Source organism: Numida meleagris, chromosome 3 (assembly GCF_002078875.1).
Source record: "Numida meleagris isolate 19003 breed g44 Domestic line chromosome 3, NumMel1.0, whole genome shotgun sequence".
NCBI lineage: Eukaryota > Metazoa > Chordata > Aves > Galliformes > Numididae > Numida > Numida meleagris.
In genome coordinates, this window is record NC_034411.1 from 90,613,044 (window position 1) to 90,637,398 (window position 24,355).

The 24,355-nt window shown below is 35.0% G+C and overlaps 1 protein-coding gene across 4 annotated transcripts in view; it reads left to right on the plus strand.

Annotated features, from left to right (window-relative positions):
• CSMD1 (CUB and Sushi multiple domains 1) overlaps window positions 1-24,355 on the plus strand; it is a 1,076,183-nt gene that overhangs the window by 979,728 nt on the left and 72,100 nt on the right. For all 4 annotated transcript variants that reach the window (XM_021390293.1, XM_021390292.1, XM_021390294.1 and 1 more), the window contains 4 exons: window positions 4,972-5,160; window positions 9,142-9,288; window positions 17,809-17,997; window positions 21,771-21,956. In XM_021390293.1, the coding sequence (XP_021245968.1) occupies window positions 4,972-5,160; window positions 9,142-9,288; window positions 17,809-17,997; window positions 21,771-21,956 (711 nt within the window). The remainder of the gene's footprint in view (window positions 1-4,971; window positions 5,161-9,141; window positions 9,289-17,808; window positions 17,998-21,770; window positions 21,957-24,355) is intronic.

Here is a 24,355-nt window from a genome sequence, read left to right on the forward strand (position 1 = left end):
TGGTAGGTGGATGGTTGGACTAGGTGATCTTGTAGGTCTTTTCCAACCTAGCTAATTCTATGATTCTATGATTCTATGATTTTATAATCCCCTTTTAAATACTGGAAGGCTGCAATGAGATCTCCTCACAGCCTTCTCTTCTCCAGGCTGAACAAGCCCAGCTCCCTCAGCCTGTCTTCGTAATCAGAGATTTCTTGTATCCAGAGATTTCCTAGTTGGCCTTTCCCTGGATAGCTGATTTTTCTTGGCTTCTTTTCTGGAAAATTTAATTTTGTTACAATTCTAGCAGAACTAGAAGGTCATTCCAATGACCTTATTAAATAAATCTGCATTTTAAAATTGGGCTAAAAGTCATAGAAATTGTTTTCTGTCCCTCCCTCAGTTAACACAAATATATTTAGCCTTATCTGTGTTATATATTTTTCATCCAAGATCTTTATATTTTGTGGAGGGTTGTAGCAGAGAATGCACATCTTCTGGAATTTTTAGTAATTTAACTGAAATCAGCAGTGAAACGTGACAGTTGACATACAGTTGTTGAGTTGGAGTTGCAAAAATGTGTTAAAATGGAAAATCAGAAAGCAGACTTCCTTCCCTACTGAAAAAGCAAGGCAACCTTCAGTAGGTAAACATTGGTGATAATTAGGTCAGACTGCTTAATGAGAAACGCTATTGCAGAAATTCCCCTTCCCTCTCTCCCATTTTCTCTTTCCTCTTATCACTGTCCTCCAATCCCTGTGTTTTGTTTCTATTTTTGCAGGAGTTGTGGCTGTCAATTATATCTTTTATGTATTTCACATTTTCACTAAATGTGAGATGTTTAAAATACACTGGATACATGTTTTTTATGTATCTTTTGTACTTTCAAACCAGTTCTGCTTAACTGTCAAGGTTGCATTCCTGCAGTGATTAGTTGACCATTTGTGATTTATATTCGTGGAGCCTATGCTCTCATCCTATCTTTATATTCTCTTTCTATAACCTTCTTTACTTTTTTAATTGCTGTTAGGGAAAGGTAAAGATGTGTATTCTGCACAGCAAGAAATACTCTATTGGTCACAAATATTCACTATTTGTAGATAGCTATTTGCCATTCAGTGTAAGGTAGACATCTTTAATCTGACTGCTCAAAATACTTAAATTTGTGAGGTAGAATCATGGAATCATAGAATTGCTCAGGTTGGAAAAGACCTTCAAGATCATCAAGTCCAACCACAACCTAACTATACTACCTTAACTCTAGCAACCCACTGCTAAATCATGTCCCTGAGCACCACATCCAAACAGTTTTTAAACACATTCAGGGATGGTGACTCAACCACCTCCCTGGGGAGCCTATTCCAGTGCCTAACAACCCTTTTGGTATAGAAGTTCTTCCTGATATCCAACCTAAACCTCTCCTGGTGCAACCTGAGGCCATTTCCCCTTGTCCTGTCACCTGTCACCAGTGAGAAGAGACCAACCCTGCTCTCACTGCAATTACCTTTCAAGTATTTGAAGAGAGCAATGAGGTCTTCCCTCAGCCATTATTGTCCCAGTACGGTAATGATATTTACGAATAAAAAGAGAAATCAAAGGTGGATAAATCTGTAGTGTTACAGCTAAGTCAAGAAGCTTAGTCAGGACTTTATTAAAACAACCTAATGAAATTTCTTCAAAAATCAGGTTAGGTAATATGTTTCTTGTAATTTGAATATTATGCTGTCCAGCAGAATTTTCTCACTCAATTACATGCCTTTGTGTAATATAAAAATCTTTGTTATTTGCTTTTGTTTTCCTATAAGCCTTATCTGTATGTATAAATTCATGCAAACTAACTAATAACAGTGTTCGGTATTTACATCTGCAATTATATGATTAAAAATGAATGTTAAATAGTTTGTTTGTGTGCTCCACTATGCCTGGAGAAGTTGTTTTATTTTATTTTTAATATTTTTTTCCTATTATCATGCCAAAAGATTTAGCAGTAGCTACTTATGAAATACATGAGATGAACTTCTATAATAATTAAATATTTTCTGAGTCTTCACTGTTTAATTCTGCATCTGCAGTTTCTGGACTGGTAAACTTCACCTCCTTTACTAAGTTTCTAAATGTCTAAAGAATTGAATCACCCTATATCTTAGGTGGCAGAGAGTCTAAAAGATAATAGATATAATGCTGATGAGTATAATATTAATGTGTTAGTTGACTGATAAGTAAAAGAAACAATATTAACAGTGGAATATTTACACGTTAATTGAAGCAATAAATGTGACTTTATATTTAGGAATATTCTGTTTTGAAATGCCTTGCTAAAGGTGACAGCTAATAGAGGACAAAAAGGTCTGAATTGTGGACTTATGTTTTCACCTGTGTGTATAATGTGTAGAACAGAGCATTGTGGAGTTATTTTTATTGAATTAATAAATACTGATTACAGATGCTATTGGAAAATTGATGGTATTTTTGTTTTACAGAGCAAGGTGAAACATTCTCAATGTCCTGGTATCTCATTGCCTCAATTCTATATCTTTAATCATGTGAATCTTGTAAATGTTCAAGCCTTGCACTGTTCAAATTATGTAATCAGCAACTAAGCTATAAGTAGGGGAACCTGGTGAGTAGACTGTGCTGTTGAAGAAAGTGAGCCAGACTGCCACAGTGAGCTTTGCCAATTTGCCACATTTCCCAGCTGTCCATTCAACCCACAAAGCTGCAAAGGAGCAATACACTCTCTTCTCATGTTCCTGAATATTCCTTTTGTAAGGTCCTGTCATATATTTCTTGTGAATGGCTCAGGTTGGAAGAGACCACTTGTCCAGGGAAACTTAGCCATAGGAAAGTTAATCTTGGCTCCATAGTTTGCTGTGGTAGGAGAGCTGGCCACACAGGAGAAGCACTAAGCTGTTTACAACTTTGAAAGACTTAGAGTTTCATTTTTTACTTGAATTTTCTTACATTGCTACAAATTTTTATGTCCTAAGAATAGGAAGGGAGGCCTACCAAGATACTGTTTAGTATCACAGAATAATGTTCCAAGAATGTTCCAAATCTCCTTTTGCTCTTTGCATTACTCTGCTCTGGTTAGAATTAGAGGGATGTATTTTTTTACATAAATAATATTTTTTTCCTTTTAGAAATTATTCTGTTAGTAAGGTTTTGGACTCCTCTAGTAGAATGAGTATAGTAGAATATGTGGAGGAAAGAAGCCATACAGCAATCCTGCATTGATCTGTGTCTTAAGTTGTTTACGTGTGATGACATGTTGAGGGAAATTTTATGAACTTTATGCAGTTGATTTGTAATATTCTCCCACCAAATAAATGTTTTTTGTTACAAAGCAATATCATGCTTCTCCTCAGTCATGTCAGAAGAGTGTGAGGAAACATCTGCAAAAGGTACATTTTTCCCTGCGATAAATACATTATTTTTAGGTCAGTTATTAAGAGCTAGATCAGGGGAATGAGAGAACTAGCACACTTCTTTATCTTGTTATTGGTAAATTTTACCTACTTTTGAAAGAAAAGATTTTTTGCTGTAATATTTTCAAATGTAGCAAACAGGCTTTCCTTACCTTTTTATCTTCTTTTCATTTCTGATGTCCTTTATTTGATAAAATTGATTGGTGTGACCTAAGAGTGCCAAGCAAGTGAAAGGCAAAGGCAGAAAATATACTTCATGTGTTTTTTAAAAATTATTTTTTCCCTGGAATTTCCTTGTCCTCTCTCTTTTTCTTTCTTTCCTCTTTCTCTTTTTCCTTTTCCCCCAACAGAAAGCTACCAATTTACACTTCTTGGGAATTGTGAAAATACCCCTACTTTTTTTTTCTTTGCATTTCCTTCCCTGTTTCCATTTCTTTCATATACTTGCTGTGATTTTCTTGAGTCAGTGAAGAATATCTCAACAGTCACTTTATGACCATGTTCAGCAAACTCATCTCAAATTTTTTGAACTATCATGTTCCATCATTCTTATTTGAAAATTCCCCATGCCGGGTTCCAAATTCTTCATTTAACTAAACACAAATTAATGCAACCAATTATTAAGAAAATACTTCTAGTGCTCATCTTTGGAAACTGAAAGAGCACCTATATAAAGGGCAGTGATAATAAACTTTTAGATTAACCCAGCTATGAGTTCTGGAAGTACTTACCGTCACACATTCCATCTTTTGGGATTACTTGACTGTTGTTTTATCTGGACCATATCTGTGTAACATCCAATTTTTATTTGCAGCCCTCAGATTTGAATGACCAGTAAATATTTTTCCATAGATGTCCTTCATCTTTCTCCCAAATGTTCTTTGCTTTTGCAGCTGCATTTTTTCATGCAAATAGACATTAAGACAGCTGTTCTGCATGAGAGGCAAAATATTAAAGAAAAAATGGCTGAAAAAGAAGAATATTTTAATCAAAATCAGCATTTAGAATATAAAATTTACAACATTTTAGTGTAATATACACTCACTTCATATAGTCATAAGCAGTGATCATAAACACCTCTAACAGGCAAAATAGTAACTGGAAAGGTCTTACTTGGTTGACTTGGATTGCTTGCAATATAAACTCTTTGTCTGCACAAAATATGTATGTTTTCAAATGATCTAATACGCCTAAAAGTTCCAGTATATTGTCATGTTTTGTAACGGACTTGATTCCTAAAGCCCTAAAGCTTTTATGTATGAATAATCACACTAGTGTATACAGATCTCTTGACTGTAAACACATTGGATTCTGACACGTTTTTGGATGATTCACTGTAATTGGTATTCTCTTTTATAAAAGCAAAGTTTATGAAACTGCTCCTTGTTTCTTTTTGTGCTGAAGGGAACTTTATTGTTCATTCCATCTACAATATGTTTTAATGTTTTCATTTGGAAATTCAATCTAAAGCAGATATATCCCTGAAAAATAGTACAACCATTTTTTATGGAAAAGAAACACTTTATTTCATTGCTATTCTTATTTGTCTTCTTGTGTCCTTTTATAGCACAATGTCCAGCAAATGAAATCCGTACAGAATCATCAGGAGTAATCCTCAGTCCAGGTTACCCAGGCACATATCCCAACTCTCAGACCTGTTCTTGGACTATAAAGGTTGATCCAGGATATAACATCTCCATATTTGTAGAAATGTTCCAAAGTGAAAAGCAGTTTGATGAGCTGGAGGTATTTGATGGTAAGAAGGATTCAAATTCTATCTTGCTATGAAAGAACAATGGCTCAGATAGAGTCTTGATTTCCAGCTGTTGGTTTCGTAATATTGTGACACCTAAGGCACTACTCTGTAGATTTTGTTAAATCTCAATCTGTTAGTTAATAAATTTTTATAGATATACTCAAGAAAGTGTTTTATTTTGTTTGGTATTTTTAGAAGTGGAGCAGCAGCAGCAGCTGCAGCTCTCCTGTTAATGTCAATGTTGTGCAGTTTTTCTGTTTCCTACAAAATGCATGGAGGTGTCTGAAAGGAGAAGTTAACAGTGATCCCATGTAAGGGATGATTTCTACTACAGAAATACTTGTGGAGTATAATTTCATTAGTCCACTTCCATAAAATAATTTGAATCCATATACTCAAATTTGAATCCAAACGCCTAGTCTGCTTTCTCCTGCTATAGCAGAACTGCTGCTATATCTTGTTTGAAGATACTCATATTAAAGAATTTGCTCATCTGTTTTAGGGAAAATGGCAAAAACTCATTTTGTAGAATGTTACTCATGGCAGTAACCTCTCAGAGGGTGCTGTTTAATTAACAGCCTATTCTTATGTTTCTATTGAATTCTGAGCTTATTACCACTTGTTCTGCTCTCAATGATGGATGAGAAAATCTGGTCCCTGATTGTTCTTTAATATATTTTTATTCATTTGGTGATCATTATCATATCCTCCCTTATTAATCAAGAATATATGATAATTTGGATAGAACCAATTAATATTCACCACACGAGTTCCAGAAAATGAAAAATATTAAATGGTCATAAGTTTTGAGATACCTGTTTTTCTTTAGTAGCGGGCTTTTAGTATCTAAAGTATTCTTAAAATATTTTCACTTTTCGATAACAATATTCAGAAAAAAAAAACCAGAATATTTTTCATTCTTTTAAATATGCTAATTCATTAGATGGGTTTTTTTTGTTGTTTTTTTCCCTCTCCATGATGTGTGTATTGGTCTGTGTCAGGCTTGCAGAGAAAATCGTCTGAAAAATCTCTTAAAAGTATATTTTTCTCCACTCTATTTTGTATTTAATATTGAGACAATATATAGCATGCTTGAGAATTTTCTAGTGGTCTAATCACTTTGTTTTCTTTTGAAAAAGTCTGCTTAGACTGCTTAATGATCCTGATGAATATTTTCTTTTTCTTTCTTACGCATTTAAATTTAATGAAACCAGATTATCAATAATAGATCTGAGTGAAGAATTAATATAGTTGCTGCATTTTTAAGCATTGTCATTTCACAACATAGAATCATATTGTTCCATATTTATCTCTAGTGCAGCTCTACTAAAACCATTTTTTCTACCACCTACCAGCAAACTTAAATGAGAGTGATAATGGCATATTTATAACCTCTTAATGCAGTGCCATGTAGAGATTCCTAAGTTAGCTCTCAACAAGTTGATATTTAAATATGGCACATTGCAGTGCCTTGCAGAGATACTTGTTTGTGTCCCTGTGGCCACATTAGCAATGTGCTTTGCTAGGCTAATTAGTTCTACATCACAGCATGATGAGTTAGTTGGGGCAGAAGGCAATGCTGATGTGGCTATACCATTTCCAGTTATGGATATAACTCAGACTAGCTTATTCTGAGCTGGCTTAGGTATTTCTCTGTATTGCTAAATTTTGCAGTAAATATAGATCATATTCTAGGACTGTATGTGGTCCAAAATAGCATAGTTCTGTTTAAATTAGTGTAACTGAACTGTTTTTTTCTAACTCAGATAAAGATATATCATCAAACTTTACATAGAAATGACATAAAGATTGACAAGAAAAATGTTAGAGAAATAATATTCACTAAGGTACAGGCTTTTGATGACTTCATAAGGCAACTTTGGAGTGCAAATGAAAATAGTGAGTACGCCTAACTCACTATATTGTGAATCATGGTGCTTTAGTAGAGTACACATCCCATTAATAAGGCCACTCTGGTCAGCTGGGAGCAATAAGACCATTAGCCATTTCCTCTCCCCATTATCAGTCAGAACTCTAGGAAATCCCATCTATATTCTAAGCCAGAGAAGCCATAAATGTACCATTAATATAATTATTAAAGACTTCTGAACTTGAAAACACAGTATTAAGGCTACTTATACTGAATAGTACTTATTTAATACAGCAAATGTTCTTTGATTTTTCCCCCCAAGAAACCAACATAATTCTATCACTGCAATTAGACAGCAGTGTCAATTTTTACCTAACATTCAGGAAAGCATCATATGTCATGTCAGCACCCTAGGAGCTGAGTATATGTTTTCTTGTATAGACAAATTCTGAAATAATAGTAACAAATCAAACTCAGGAATACCTAGGTCCTGATGCTTAATTGCCTGCTAATGTCAGCTGAAAACCTGCCTTCTGGCAAGGTACAGATTACACTGTAATCATCAGACATTAATGCTAATAATAAACAGAAATATCAAAACATTTAAACGAGTGTATGCTAAGCAACCTGCTCCTAAATATGTGCTTGTTTATTCTTTTTATTATTATTATTACTATTTAGCGTTTATTTATTAATTTTTATTTAATTGCAGCATTGCCATAATGATAACTGAAATTCAGTTCCAAAGGACTGGGGTGCTAAGTTTTTATGGTTTTCTGTGGCTCTTATATCCTCCCTTCCATAGCTGAAATGTCCCAACCAGAAAATATTTATTATATTGAAGGGAGAGAAGGTTCACAACAATTGTATTCAATTTCTAGGTCTCCTTAGAATCAGTTTTAATTTCATGCATTCATGCAACATGAGAAGAACAAGCTGCTGGAACAGGATGCCCAGAGGTGCTGGGGAGTCTCCTCTGGAGATACTCAAACCTGCCTGAATGCTTTGCTGTGCAACCTACTTCAGGGAGCATGCTTTAGCAGGGGGTTGGACTTAGTGATCTCCAGATGTCCCTTCCAACCACTTACAGTTCTCTGATTCTGTGAAGAACTGATCAGGCTGCAGCTGAAGAAGCTCAGCAAAAATAGAAAAAAGCAACCTATTTATTTGAAATGTCTGCTGTGACCAAGATAGTGTTGGTTGAACATAGCTTTCTAAAACATGATAAAACACAGAGTCAACAGCATAGTGAGCATACTTAAAGAAGTTCAGCTGGAGAAAAGATAACCTTTGTATGGAGGAAGATGTCATTTCATGTTTTAGAAAGCATTCAAAAGGAGATTGGGTTGACACATTGATTTTCCTTCCATTGTTGTATTGGTGTGTTATATAACAAACCCCAAATCATTATTACTGCTTCTAGGGTTTTATTGTGGTGAAGATAGCAGTTTGGTGCCAAGACACATTTTTTTGAGCATCCTGTGTGTTACTTTATGGTAACGAAAGTAGTATTTTTTACATTGAAAGATGGTATAGTAAACAAATTATCTTTTAGTAGCACTGAGCTTTAGTATATATGTATTGTAAAGTACTAGCATTTGTACATATGTGTATTACATAGTAATGTGATGATTTTAAATGTGACAGGGCATTTTTTCAGTAATATTTTCACTATGTAATATGGTGGTGTTCTAAATTCTACTAGCTGCACAATGTCAAGAAATGTGCAGATTTAGCACCACTCACTAGTTCAAAATGAGCTTAAGGAAAATAAGCAGAAATTTAACATCATACAAAGTAATTTCTGCAAATAAAAATGAATTATAAAAACATTTCCAGTAATTTTTCACTGCTTATGGCAAAAACACTCATTGCTTTATATGTCAGTTTGTTTGTATCAGAGTTTCTTATAGTGCTCTCCTGTGAAAACCTACAACTGGATAGATAGTTTAAATAGAGGTCTGTTAATTATTTTACTGACAAAAATGTGCCATGGGGTTGAGGTTTCCTATTCTTTTCTTATATATTCACATTCACAGTTCAACTAAAGTATGGAAAGGATTAATCACATTGGTACTACTTTAAAACTTTCATATTTTTGACCTCTGAAGGTTCTTCTGGACAAAGCCCTTTACTGGTTGCTTTAAGTGGAAATCATACTGGACAACTGAACTTTACAAGCAAAATGAATCAGCTATACCTTCGCTGGTCAACTGATCATGCAACCAGCAAGAAAGGATTCAAGATCCGTTACTCAGGTAACTGTTAATGATTTCCATTAAATTATATTTTGTGATCTGCTCCAGTGCAAGCATGTTCTGCAGCAGAGCAGAGAATCACAGTGTGCGATGTGGTCCTGAAATCAAGAAGACTACAGAGCGAGGAGAGAGCTGCCAGGAGCCCCCCTCTCATGAGAGAGTCGCTGATGAGATGTGTGGGATGCCAGGAGCATAAGAGCCCCAGATGTACAAAAGCTGCACCTAGCCTAGAGAGTTGGGCAGAAGGGAACCTTATGAGGTTCAAAGGCAAATGTAGAGTCCTGCACCTGGGGAGAAATAACCAGATACATCAATACAGGTTGGGGGCTGAGCTGCTGGAGAGAAACTCTGCAGAGAAGGACCTGGGGGTCTTGGTGGCAAAAGGTTGGCCATGAGCCAGCAGTGTGCTCTTGTGGCGAAGAAGGCCAGTGTGATCCTTTGGTGCATTAAAAAGAGCGTGGCCAGCAGGCTGAGGTGAAGAAAGGTTATCCTCCCCCTCTACTCTGCCCTGGTGAGGCCACATCTGGAATATAGTGTCCAGTTCTGGGCTCCCCAGTTCATGAAAGACAGGGATCTCCTCTGTGATTCCGTGGTTGTAATCAACACATAGAGATACTGGTTTTCACTCTGCTTGCTTCTTTTTTTAACATGTTGTCACACATTCCCATTCAAGACACTGTTCCTGGGAGGCTTGGTTTAGTCATCACTTACATGATGTAAATAGTGAGAGGGAGAGGTGATAATTACTCTCTCTCTGTTGTTAACATTTGCTTTTTTCTGTGTTTAGACTTGATTAACAATGTGTGAGTGGGTAGGTGTTAATTTGGTGGCTAAAAATTGTCAATATAAATTAAGTAGAGAGAAGAATGCAATGAATATTTTATAAGAATATCTTTCCAAGCACCAAATATATCCCATTCAGGCATGCTAAATAAATGCTAAATGGCACACTATATAGGGAGATGATTTGCATATAATTTTCTCCTGTCCTCTATCATCCATGCACTTTCTATCTCATCTCTGGAAAGTTCCTCCTCTTGCTGCATGAAGAGAGCTGAGCTAAAACTATAATCATATTCATTATCCTGTAGGGAACCTGCTTTAGCAGGCGAGTTGGAGGCGATGATCTCTTGAGGTCCTTTCCAGCCCCTGCAATTCTGTGATTCTGTGAACTGGAGGGCTATGAACAGTTAGTAAATGGTCAGAAAAAAAGGACTAGTTATGGAAAGCTTTATCTTCATCTTGCAAGAAGCATTTGGAGTATTACGAAAGACAAACTAAAACTGGAAGTTTTAGGGAAAGGAAGTTGTTTTCAAACACACTGGTTGATGCTCGGCTGAACATAAGCCAGCACTGTGCCCAGGTGGTCACAAAGATCAGTGACATCTTGGCTTGTATCAGAAACAGTGTTCCCAGCAAGGAAATGATTGATCCTCTGTACTCAGCCCTGGTAAGGCCTCACCTTGAGTTCTGTGTTCAGTTTTGGGCCCCTCACTGAAAGAAAGACATTGAGGCCCTGGAGCGTGTACAGAGAAGGGCAATGAAGCTGGGAGGGGACTGGAGCAGAAGTCTTGTGGGAAGTGGCTGAGGGAGCTGGGATTGTTTAGTCTGGAGAAGAAGAGGCTTGTGGGAGACGTTATTACTCTCTACAGCTACCTAAAAGGAGGTTGTGGCAAGGTTGGGGTCGTCCTCTTCTGTCATGTAACTAGTGATAGGACTAGAGGGAATGGCCTCTATTTGCACCAGGGAAGATTCAGATTGGATGTTATGCTAAATTTCTTCACTGAAAAAGTGGTTAGGTGCTAGAACGGGCTGCTCAGGGTGGTGGTGACTATGTTCAAGAAATTTTAAGATGTTGTACTAAGGGACGTGGTTTAGTTGGGAAATATTGGTGGTAGGTGGATTGTTAGAATGGATGATCTTGGAAGTCTTTTCCAACCGTCATGATTCTATGGTGATTCTGTTGGTTTTTCACAGGGAAAGGGTAATTGCAGGACCTAGTAGATGAAATCAGAATGTGGAAGAAGGAGCAAAGAGAATTTGTCACATAATAACCATCAGATATGTGCCAGTGAAGGGAGTGGGCCTTCTATTATGAATTTACAATGAGAAAGTAATATGAGTGTTACAAGAATAGAGATCACGTTATGAATTTATTTTGTAAATATCAAATTCTGTAGGTGATTGATTTTTAAGGAATGAGGAATTACTTTACACCTTTATTTGTAACAAAAACATGTTTTTCTATGCTCAGTTCATCAATTATTATGGCACTAGCCACAGCTATTAATAACATTTGAGAAATTGAGAGAAATATATAATCCTTATGTCTATGTTTTAGGAACAAACACCTGTTTTGCTTTTTCTGCCTCAGTAGCAGCCATTGCCCACATTTTTCTCTAAACTTCTGTATATTTCAAATGAGATTCAATGAAAATAATCAACATGAAAGAAGAGTAACAGTGAGTGGCAGCATAAACAATTGGATTTGAATCTTAATGAGAGAAGGAAAAATACAAGATCTCAAAAAGGCTATTGAAACCGTAGCAGCTGTGACTGATCCAGAAGGCTTTCTTATAATGAAGAACCTATTGAAATGAATTACTTCTCTCCCAAAACCCTCTTCTTTTTTTCCAGCTATGCTTGTGCACAAAATTTTGCAAAGTGTTTTGTCACAAATTTTATTCTTTAAAGTGCAGGAATTTTCAGAAGAATACTTAATACTTCCTTTAGTATACAACCTTGCATGTGTAAGCTATTTGTCTAAAGTTACTTGTATGTTTTCTGTCTTGTAGTTCCAGACTTTTTTTTGCTAAATAATAGTAGAGAAGAGCTATACTGTTACAGCAGAGGAGTATTATTTTTAGGCCTTTGAGATATGACTGAGGTATAAGCATAACCTTAATCTATATAATACTTTTCTACATTGAACTAACTAGGAGAGGAAGCATCAATTAAAATTTTGTGCAATTGTAGGGAACATTTTTTTTTTCTTTGAAAGGGAGATATGATAATAAAATCACTGAAAGCAAATGCAAAAAAAAAAATTTTTTTTTTGAAAGGTTATTGTTTTTTTCTGTCAGTGCTGGAAGTTGTCTTCCTGGTGAAGCTGAGGTCTACCAAAATAGGGCATTCTGTGATTGTATAAATTGGAAATTGCTGAGCACTTTCTAGGAAACTCTACATTAGATGAATGTGCAAAATTGCTTTAAAAGATACCTGCATAACCTTTGGATTTCTTTTTGCCTCACAAATTTATACGCCCACATGCAGATCCCTATGCAAGCAGGCTACCATAAACAGTGTAAATAAATGAAGAGGTCAATTAATTATTTTAAGTTGTAGTGGAATGAATGAATGAAAAGGCACTACAGCCGTAATTCCTATACTTCTGCATAGTACTTGACACACCTGCCAGAGAGATTATGATTTAGAATAAGGGTGCTTCACTTGCTACCTTGAAAATTTACATTGCCTCTATAATGTGTACAGGCTTCTGTTTAACTTTTGGTTTTAGTTGAAGACTAAACAGTGCAAGTGATTACTTAGTTAAATTGTGATTAGCTGCCAATGTATATATATTAAAGCTCTACCATGCATATCTATTTTATCTTTATTCTGTTATTGTAATGTCATCTATTATTGCAAGAAAATGAATTCTTCATTATTCATTTTTTACTTCTTTTTTAATATTTGTACTGATGAAACAACTGTTGCCATTTCTTCTCCATTTCACTTGAAAAGCGAAGGCTATTGATTGATTTGGTTTTGTTTTTACATTTTCCAGTAGCTTGTTAAAGGTGACAGGAGTTGTATGAAGTTCATCGGACTTTTTGTAATTGTTTCTTTTGTTACTTCTAACATTTTTGTTGGTGGCTTGCTGTAGTAAATTCAGCAGAAAAGTCACAAAATTGAAGTTTATATAGGACTTTGAATCTAGAGCAATATAAACAGAATCACCTATAATTGTTGAAGTGATGATAAGAAAATCTGTACCATAGATAGAAGGCTATTTAGGTAGATATTTCTTTTTTGAAGATCCAGTCGTTCACAGCTTCAACACTAAAGAGGGAGCAGGTCTTTAAAAATTTACATTACTGTTTTCATACAGCTTACACATCAGATTTAAAGACAAACTGCAGAAGAATTAGAATTACATCCCATCTCTTTTTGTTGCTCAATTGAGTATTGCTCTCCTTTCTGATTCTGTATATGTTAAAGTGAAAAAGTAATGTATGGAATGGATGGTTAATTAAGGAGCTATTTTAGTAATTAGAAGAGGTTTGTTCAGTTTGCGTGACCTTACCAAATCACTTAAGTCCCTTTGTCTATTTTCTTATCTATAAAGTGAGAATGTTTAAAGTGAGAATGATGGTAAACTTCTGCATCATCAGATATTTAAACAATAGCAGCACTAAAGCACACAAGGTTCTCTGGTAATACAGTGATGAAGACAAAAATGGAAAGTTACAACAGTAGTTTGTCAACAAACATGTAGGATATAAGCTAAAGAAACGTAACATGGGATTTGAGGAAATGCTTTTTGTTGATTTATAATTTCAAACATCGGACAGTATTTAACTGCTAATCAATATTTAAGACAGTATTTAACTAATAAATCTGTTCTTAGTATAAGTTATTGGACTAATGATCAGAGATACTGCTGGGAAGTAACATCCTTTTCTAAAATAAGTTATTGAGTTATTAAATTATTGAGTTAAAATAACTAATTGAAATCTTAGTGGGTTACAACCCTGTGCAAGACGGGGAGGTTGGAACTGGATGGCCTTTAAGGTCCCTTCCAACCCAAGCCATTCAGTGATTCTGTGATTCCTTGATTCTATTATTCTATTACTAACTATAAGACTGATTTATGAAATCATCTAGGACAGGAGGGCATCCAATTTCAACAAATTTTAATTTTGATTTGGAAATGTTTTAACTGAGCATCCCTTAGACAAAGCACTGCAAACAGCTTTGAAAAAATCTCACTGTTCCAGTACTTAAATGTTTCAGATCTTAAGAAAATATATTTTGTGATAGGAAGACTATGGTCCCGCAAATCCAAAATCAGTGATGTTTTTTTTTCAGTCAGGCAGTTTTTTCCCTGTTGGTCTTCAATTGAAAGTGTCAAACTGACATTGTGATTTTAAGTGAGCTGAAAATGTTCTGTATGTTGCCTTGCAAAAACCACTGGTGTTTAAGAAGCTTTAAAAATTGTGGATGCTATGTCATTTGGAAAAGTAAACTGAATTTGCAAATGTAAAGCTACTTCAAATCAATAGAACAGCAGCTCTCAAGGTGTATTTTTTGTTTTGGTTTGGTTTGGTTTTTGTTTGTTTGTTTGTTTCAGTTAAAATGAACTGTAATTCCTAAACGAGGACAATCTTATGTCACTACACCTATTATCACCTAAGCCTGATGTTCCAAAAGAGATCCTCTCAGAAACTCTCTGGAAGGAAAAATATTTTATCATAGTGGCCCTTGACACAAGGCTGCAGTATTTTATGATCACACTGTAGAGAATCCTGCTTAAGTTCAGAATTTTAATTCAGCTGACAGTGGTTGTAGTTTTCAATCTGACATTTTTCAAGTATTTGTTTGCCCTCCAGATCTTTGGGTACTTTTTATTCATTACCTGGTCTTTGGTTGTTTAGTTAGTATGTCCGTTTCTAATCTTAGAAGATGTTCTGTATGCTTCACACTGGAGTTCAAAGGGAGTTCAGTTTAAGGTGCAAATAAATAATTACTTTTCTATATATTAAGAAGGAAATTCATATGAAATTTTCAAATGCTTTCCTTTTTTTTTCAAAGTATATGTAGTTTAGACATACTAAGGCATAATTAGTTATAGTGTTTGACTATCAGCCTTCTCTGTTTCTGCTTCATTGCCTTTACAGCACAAAATACTACGAGTTTTGGTAGGATGGATGAGGTCTACAGACACTGCTTTAGGCATTATCATTTGTTTCTAATGTACTAACTACCTACTGACAATACTTTAAAATATCATTAGCAGAGATTTTTATAAGAGTGGGAGGTGTATCTGAGCTACATTGAGTAACTTCTTTAAACATGAATTACCCAAATATATATGATTGATATCACAGAATGAAGTACTCAGAAATTGGAATTGAGTTTATGTGCCTGGTATCATACTTTGAAATTATCAAAGTATTAAGTATATACTACTGCAAATGAAATTATTGTAGATAGATTGTGTTTCAACATGTAACACATTGTGTTACAATACATATGGCAGATATTTTCTGTTTAGAATTGCAGTACTGAGTTGTTGGCATAGTTTCCCATTGTCCAAATGGAAAATTATGATTAGGCCTGACCTGCTATTTTTATGCTCTTCTGGGATATTTAAAATTTATTTGTGCTTGAGAGATCCCTGAATATGATCTTAACCACTGGTCTTTTGGTCTTAATCAACATCTGTTACAATAACGATATCATTTTTTTCTTTAACAGGTTGAAAAATATATTACAGCCATATTTATTATTTTTCCTTAAATGTAAAGTCTCCTCTTGAATTTCAAGTACTTTATTTTAGTAATTTTATTCATTTAGTTAAGCATGTAACTGGATATCACTATGCTTACAAGGGATACGGAGCATGACCACAAACGAATGTTCACTGGACCATTTTGCTTATTGATTTTCAACCAAGTTTTTATTTTTCCCTTTTTGATTTAGTTTTTACAAATAACCCCCTGAATGAAAGAATGTATAAAGATGATATTTCAAGTAGAAATACTGTTGTTTAATTGAGAACTATACCTCTTAAATAGAAAATCAACAGAGGCCAACAATTCTCACCATATGTAGGACCTTGTTTTACTGCTTTTTTTGAGTGGCATGTCTTAGAACTCTTGGCTTTGATACACTGCATCTAGATGTAGCCATGTAATGGAAGTGTTGGTTAGCAGTCTAATCAACTTTTTGATCTCTCCACAGTCAGTGAACAGAAACATCCATCCTTAAATGATAATTGATACCATAGGTGGATCTCAGGGTGACGGGACGTACCAAAAGCAAAACAAACAAAAAAACAAATAGTTTGCTAGCTACTGAAAGCTGAAAGAAGGAATTAGATGCATGCAAGAATTTAATAATATGAAAAATGTTTATAGATGTAAACCAAATTCTTTAATTGGTCATTTGTAAAATATAACCACTCTTTGTACTGGATAATTTTCTATAAAAAATGATATGAACATCACCATCTGCCTAAGGCACATTTCAGCATAATATAGAGTTAGCATTGTAGTGGCAATTTCAGATTTGGAGACCTTGGTATTGATGTTTAATTATCAGTGGAGTTCAAAGCAGCTTTCGATGAATATTCATAGGTTTATTTCAGTGGTGAATGTTCTACTAAGTTTATTTTCTGTAAGTTGTGGTCTTACCATGCTTCTTCTGAAAAGATATTAGTCTCTCTAAGCTTGACATGATGCACTGTGGGAAATATCCAGTGACTTGCATGTCAATATGAAGTAATTTTTTTCACACTGCTTTTATCCAGCATTACAATGAGCACATGCATCAAGATTTGTGTTAGACTCCCCATGTATGTCAAACTACTGTATTTTTGCATTACCTGGATCCTAGTCTGTAATGTATATTCTGTCATATTCAACCTTATTTAAGCAGACAAAGAAATTGTCTTTATTACTATTTTTTTTTAAATAATATATTATGTACCTTTTTTGACATCCTCAGCACATCAAACCTTTATATGTATTATATTAAGTTGTTGTGTACCATAGCAGATAGGAAGATCTATCTGTGAGCAGTATGTGTAGTAGTAGTGTGTAAGGTTTAGTAAGGTTTACTTTCATTTCAAAACTTTAAATAAATGCATTGTATCTTACTTTGGATGCACTGTAAATTCAATATTTCAGAAGCTACACTCACCTAAATTACACTGTTTTGGAAAAAAATCGAACAACAGCAAAACCTAAGAACAGTTGTTTTGTAATAACTTTTTGAGAACTTGTGTGTACAATTTACATGAATATTAATCCTAGAAAAATGCATCTGATGATTTCTTCTGTTGTACTTCAACATTTAATTTTTTAAACATATTTATAGAGATGTTTTTTTTACTTAGATGTCTGTGCCTTTGTTTTTTTTTAAAAGATAGTTCAAAAGTATTTTTTATATTCTGTTCTCAAAGAATAATTTTATATTTATAAATGTATCATATTCAAAGTAGATTGTTTACTAAGTTTGAATGACTTGCTGAACAAACTGTCTGTTTCCTGGTTGCAGCTTCCTTATGTCAAATAGCATAAAGTGTTTTGCAGGTATAAAATGTGTGTCTAAATTCCAGAATGTTTCAGCAGAAGTCTGAATCCGCAGTTAGGTTTCCAAAATAAATGTAAAACATTTTGTACTAATTTTAATGGTTTACATTTGTCTTAAGTAATGTGAAATTTGCAAACTACACACATTTTATGTGTTCTATTTATTTATTTATTTATTTATTTATTTATTTATTGCATTTAGCTCCCTATTGCAGCCTAAACCCTACCTTGAGGAATGGTGGAATTGTAAATAAAACAGGTGGTCCTGCTGGAAGCAAAGTTCATTATTACTGCAAACCTGGGTATAGAATGATTGGTCAGAATAATGCAACATGTAGGCGTCACCAAAATGGCATGTATCAGTGGGATTCTCCTGTGCCAGTCTGCCGAGGTAAGATATGTTTCCCTGTTGAGCATGCTTCTATAATTTAATTGCAAGTAATATTTTACAAAAATACGATCCAGCATTATAAATACTACTAAATGTCAAAAGACACATTGACATCAGGAGTTTATCCAAGTACATATCAACTTGCATTCTTAACCTATGCAGAACTGAAGTAGTAACAACTAGGTCAGTGCAATCAGATCCAGACTTAATGAAAAATTCATTTTTAACACTCATCATATTGTTGTATAACAGAACATTTTGATTGATGATTCTGTGATGATTCTATGACTTTATACAAATTCTGTAGTTTTCAGGCATTGATTTTATTTTAGGAAATTACTTTATCAGCAGTGCTTTTAATTTGTAACTTCTGGTTGTTTTTTTTTGTTTGTTTGTTTGTTTGTTTGTTTGTTTTGTTAGGTTGGTTGGTTTTTATTGTGTTTTGGAGTTAGACCGTGTCTACTTTATCTTTTTCGGGTATCTGTTAAAACTAGTTAATGTTTGTCAAAAATTACAGACAAGAGGTGTAACATAAAGTAGTATGAAGCAGATAAGCACAGTTGGTTTTCGTTACAAATACTATTTCACAGATTATTCAGTGAATGGTGAACAGCTATTGTAGGCTAAGGAGTTGTAGGTTAAATTGTGTTGACAATGTGGGGGAGAGGAGAAAGGCTGAAAATTCTATCCATATCATACATATATTGCCTGTTCAAAAAATGTTTTCAGTTGTGCCTGCTTGTAGATCCCTTTGTTTATAGAAAAAGATGGCTGTAACATCCACACTTAAGGCTTGTCAGAACTTCTTTAGTTAAAACCTGTTTTGAGTTTGTAGGGTGTTAACAGAAGTGCTTTCTGTCCCCTTCAAGACAGCTATTTTTGTTTCTAGCAAGCATCCTAGTAGAAATGATTCCACGATTTCTAAAAGCAACATCAGCTCTACTTTCCACTTGACACTTGATATGATGCTTGTTATTCTGTTTAGAGTGTTCTACTTGGCTAAAACTGGAGAACTTGAAGGAGTACAGTCAACATTTTTTTATACAGAGTGATTTGGCAGCTAAGTACTTCTTCAGGATGAGCATTTTCATGCCTGGGTGGACTGTGGGGGCTTCACTGATACCAGGCCAGAAAGCAGCTAAGACTTCCAGTGTGCTACAAGCAATATCTGTGTGTCCATGTTTCTAGACTCCAGGAAGTCTGGAATCCCATACAGTGTAATAGCTTATTATGCAATTTGACCTTTATGAAGGTCACTAAAACATGAAATAATCTTAGTGGGGTATGCGTGAGGACAAGTGTTCAAGGACAAGTGCTGCTTTTGGGTTTGCTCAAAAGGCAATTTAGATTAAGTAGCTGATGCTGGGTGTAGGAGCTGGAAGCTCGAGGACATTGCAGTAAAGAACCTGGAATGCTGACTAGCCCTACAGCCTAGCCAGAAGGTATGGAAAGTAGAGGATGCAATTCTGTTCAAGAGTAAGACTAAATGTAAACATCTGTATGTGAGCCAAAATTTAAATCAATTTGCTTAAACACAGAAGTCTAGTGTCATTTGATGTTTCCGGAGGTATTTTTCCTGTTCTCCAGCTACCAGTCCAAAAAGGCACAAGCTCCTGTGTTATCCACTAGACCTGTCTTGTCTTAGAATATCTCAAGTAACTCTAGAAAATGAGAAGAAGAAAAAAGTCAAGCCCTATCTACTCAAGCTCTGTTGTAATTAATCTAGCCAATTTTGGGAGCTATTCTGCTTGATGTACAGTGTAATTAGGTTAAGATGGTTATGGTTAGGTTATGAGGTAGTAAGATGGAGTGACAGTTTAGCTTTCTGTCAGTTCAGCATGAAAATAAACATTCTGTGAGTGTAAAGTTCTACTTACATGACTAAGGCTTAGAGTCTGTTCTAGTTGTAGAGGAGAGATCCAATTAGTCATTAGGGAAGTAGATGGAGAATTAAAACAGATGCTTATTTTAAATGCATCAGAGCCATGAAAAGCCATGGTCACTACTGGTGTGATCAGATTTTGGGGAATAACTGCTAATAGAAAGACTTGCACCCAGAAGCAGCGGGACTTGCCTTTACCCCTCTGCTTTTCCACTTTCTCATCATTAAAAGCAGAAAGTGAGGGTCTCTAGAACCCCATTCTTATCACATTTCCCTCCATTCTCTGTCCCATTACTATTGTTTCTAGTGGGGGAGGTCAGCTCTTACCACTTGAGGGAGAAATACTCAATTTTGAGAAGAGCAGAGCTGGTTAGAATGCAAATATGCCAAGATAACTGCATTACAAAGGAAGCAGCTTATTTTGCTCCATTCCTTCAGTTCTATTTCTATTAGCAATTTGACAGATTCCAGATGGAGGCAAACAAGATAAATGAACTAACCATTCATCATTTTATAATGCTTACCTCTCCTCATTATAATTATATGCAAAGCACTGTGTTGGATTTAATTTAAATGCATCAAATGTGACAACTTCGGAATATTGAAAACAAATTTTAGACTTTGTTTATGATACCATGACAATGTGTTGTGAAATTAATCATTTACATTGAACTGAGTAGATGGTAAGAAAAATCAATTTCCTTTTGTAATATTTAATTTCACCTCTAACAGATTTCAGGCAAAGTCTGTCATTTCTTCATTTGAAATACTGATTTTATTAAAAACAAACAAAAACAACAACAACATCAGTAACAAGAGGAAGGGAGCATAGGACATTTTAACTGCTAAGATGTTGAACTGCTTCTTAAAATTAACTGTGTATGTAGCAGACATTTTAATTTGCAAAACTACTCCCTTTATTGATAAATATTCAGAAAAAAAAACCTTCAGAGCTGTGTTTTATTCAGTGGACTTACTGAAGAGCAATACATTGTGTGCAACAGTCAAAGAAGGCAATGATTCTGTACACACATTGTTTTTTATGATACCTTTAAATAGATTTGTTCCAATAGTGTGATATGTCCTTAGCTACAAGTTGCCATTTCACAGAAAATATCCTTTCAGAGCAAATAATACTGTGAATTTCCCCTCAGAAGTGCCACAAGGCACACAGTGTTAAAAAAAATAAATAAATAAGGGTAACAAAGGGTTGCCTTTCTTATTTTCTTTATCGGAATCAAGGGAGCAGAGATGTTTCATGAATGGCAATCCTGCCTTGGAGACCGTTCCTAAAAGGGACTGAAATGGATATTTTTGTAATTATATTCCACACTACCACTGTATATTGTGAGATACTGTGAAATGAAGCATATTACACTGTGATAAAAATAAATCTAAAAAATTTTTTTTTGCTGAATAGGCAAAAAACCCACCTAGATGCTACTCAAACTTCACTGAGTGGAAAACAAATTAAATATAAGTTTAAAAGAATAACTAGTTGTCTAGAGAAAAATTCTGAAGGAGCAACAAAAGTTAAAATAATGTGGAATATCAAAGCAACTACTGCCCCTAGTCCATGTTGAAATTTCTGCCAATGTTTAAGCAGCCAGTACAATAACTGGATTAACCAAAATAATGATTTATAAAATGCCCATCTATGTGAGATGCACTCAAAATGCTTATCAAAGTTTCAAATACTCTTTCATTTGTTGGAATGTCATGAACATGAGAAAGTCATTGTAGTTGCTATGAATGGGTTATGTGGAAATTACTAATATGTATTTCTTATTTCAGTGTTGTGATAATATTAAACAAAAAAAAAAACACAACACAATATGAGAAAATGCATTTATCTTTTCCTTTCCTTTTCTTTTGCTTCCTTTCTTTCTAGCTGTATCTTGTGGTATTCCTGATTCTCCTGGGAATGGTTCAGTTATAGGTAATGAATTCACTTTGGGCAGTAGATTGATATATGAATGTAATGAGGGCTTCAAGCTAGAATCTAGTCAACTAGCAACAGCAGTGTGTCAAGAAGATGGATTATGGAGCAACAAAGGGAGACCACCCATCTGCAAATGTAAGTAGGCATGTATCTCTGAAGCATATTTCCCTTACACTGGTTCAAGCATATCTTCAGTGATGAAGTTTAGATTTTATATGTACCTATCTGCTGAACTGGCCATTCAGTAACATATAATCAGTCATTCAGCATGTAGTAAAGTAGAAGTGACCTATTAAATTTGTTTAATAATAATAATAGCAACAACAATAATAGTAATAAAAAGTTTATCTTAAAAAATCTGTCTTAAAATCTTATTATGGCTAATGTTCTCATCTTCATCTTCACTGTGTAAAGTTACAATCATCAATTGTAGAAATTGTTTCTGAAACACTGATAGTGTAGGTAACTAACCGGGGTAAGAGTTCTTTAGTCTTTATTTTTGTTTTCTGTCAGAACTAGAAAGCATAATGCAGGTTCCTTTGCTATATGACAAGGCATCTCATGTGCATTGGGTTACCTCCATCTGTCTTTGTACTGGATCAAAACAGTGAACACTACCCTCTCTCTGTCGTGGTCTTCTCCACAGCATTCTCTGCTTAAGGTCCTGGAGCACCTCTTCTTTTTCTTCTCTCAGATTAGTTTTCACACTGCTGTTTCTCTTTTTTAAAAAAAAAAAAAAAAAATTCCCTCTTTCCCTCTCTTAAAAATCATTTCCCAGAGGTGCCACCAGATTTGCTGATGGGTTCAGTTATGTCCTGTGGTGGATCTTTTGCAGAACCAGCTGGAAATCAGCATGTCTGGCAAGGGCAGCCCCTAGCCTCTTTCCATGGAAGCCATCCCTGCATCTCCACTCATTCCAACACTGTGCTGTCTATACCAAATAGACTCAGACACCTCTTCTATAGAGTTAGCAGTCTTGCTGTGATTCATTCTCATTGTTTCTTCATTGTTTTTGGAATGGTGATTCTCGTTACTGTTCTCTGGACAACCTCAAGTTGATCTACATCTTTCTTGAAGGGCAGTGCCTAAACAAGCAGTTCCACTGAGTACATAAGAAGGATTATTTGAAGTTATCTGTGATCACACAAGCATGCTCTGTATTTAGAACCATGCATAGAGGGAAAGCAGTGGTCTCATATATTGAACTACACTTTATTCTCTCAGAAAAAAAAAAAAAATTGGCAGGGTACGTAGTATGTAACTTGAATAATTAATCAGCATAAATATCAACAGATTTTTTTCTGGAGGGAAGAAGCAGGTTAAACTAACTTGGATTAAAAAAAAAACAAAAAAAACCTGAATTAGTAACAATATATCAGCAGTGCAAAACCAACAGAAAGTCTTTTTGCAACTATTGAACCTTACCAGACAGTGACTATACTGTAAACTGAGCTTAATTACTTATGTTTTTCATAGCTGTCAACAGTTTACGGGCAGGTTCGGCCCAATTCCATGACTGTTGGGGAGGGGAACCCATGGACCCACACCCCAGGAAAGGGAAAATGGAAAAAGGGTAGGGAGATGGGCCTAGAAACAAAACAGTGGCAATAATCTGAGGAGAAACAAACTAATTTACTAAATAAGATATCGGAATGCAAAATAACACACTATAATACAATGTAATTACAATTTAAGCTGATAAATCCAATAAAATGAGAGAGAGTGTCCAAAATTAAGGTAGGCCTTTCTCTAATGCCGATGGTAAGATGGCTGGGGAGAGAGATGCTGCCGGGATGAGAAGGAGCGAAAAAAGGGAACATCTCGTGATATGCGAACAGTTTTATCTTTCACTCTGACCGGAGAAGGGTAACAGGGGAGCAAAGTCCTCTGGGAAATGTAGTTCTTCTTCTCTTCTGAGAACCAGGTACCCGGAACTATCCACGATCCATGGATCTGGAGCATTAACTCTTTAACTCCCAGTACAATACATGATGCTATGATGTGGAATACCAGTAACCAAAATCATAAAACCATGGCAATAGCTTTCTACATTATTAAGTTTAATTGAATATTTATAAATCCTAAGTGAGTTTAATACTAATTAATAGGTTATTTGGTTTGTAAAATATTCCCATTACATAGTAAAGTGGCAAATCCTGAAGTGAAAAAGACTAGTGATCTACATGAGAATTGTAAGGTCAGTATTTTCAACATGGATTGCTCTTCAAGGGCATGCATGTGTTACTCAAGTTTACTTACCTGCAAGTTCTAAGAACTTCAGATAATCTTCATAACAACCATTCTTTAAAGTAGTAGTACTATAAGGATATATTTGCTTAGTCTCCAGAGATAGAAACATCTGAGACTGCTGAACAGCAAACACAAGACAAAAAGGTAAATGGTAATAAATGAGTTCATTTTATTCCCAGGTCTATTAAAATTTGTTTTGCAAAGTTTCTCTGATAATATAAAGCCTGAGTCTCTTTATAGCCATTTGAAAACTTTTCTCAAGCAATACTTTAAATCTGGCCAAT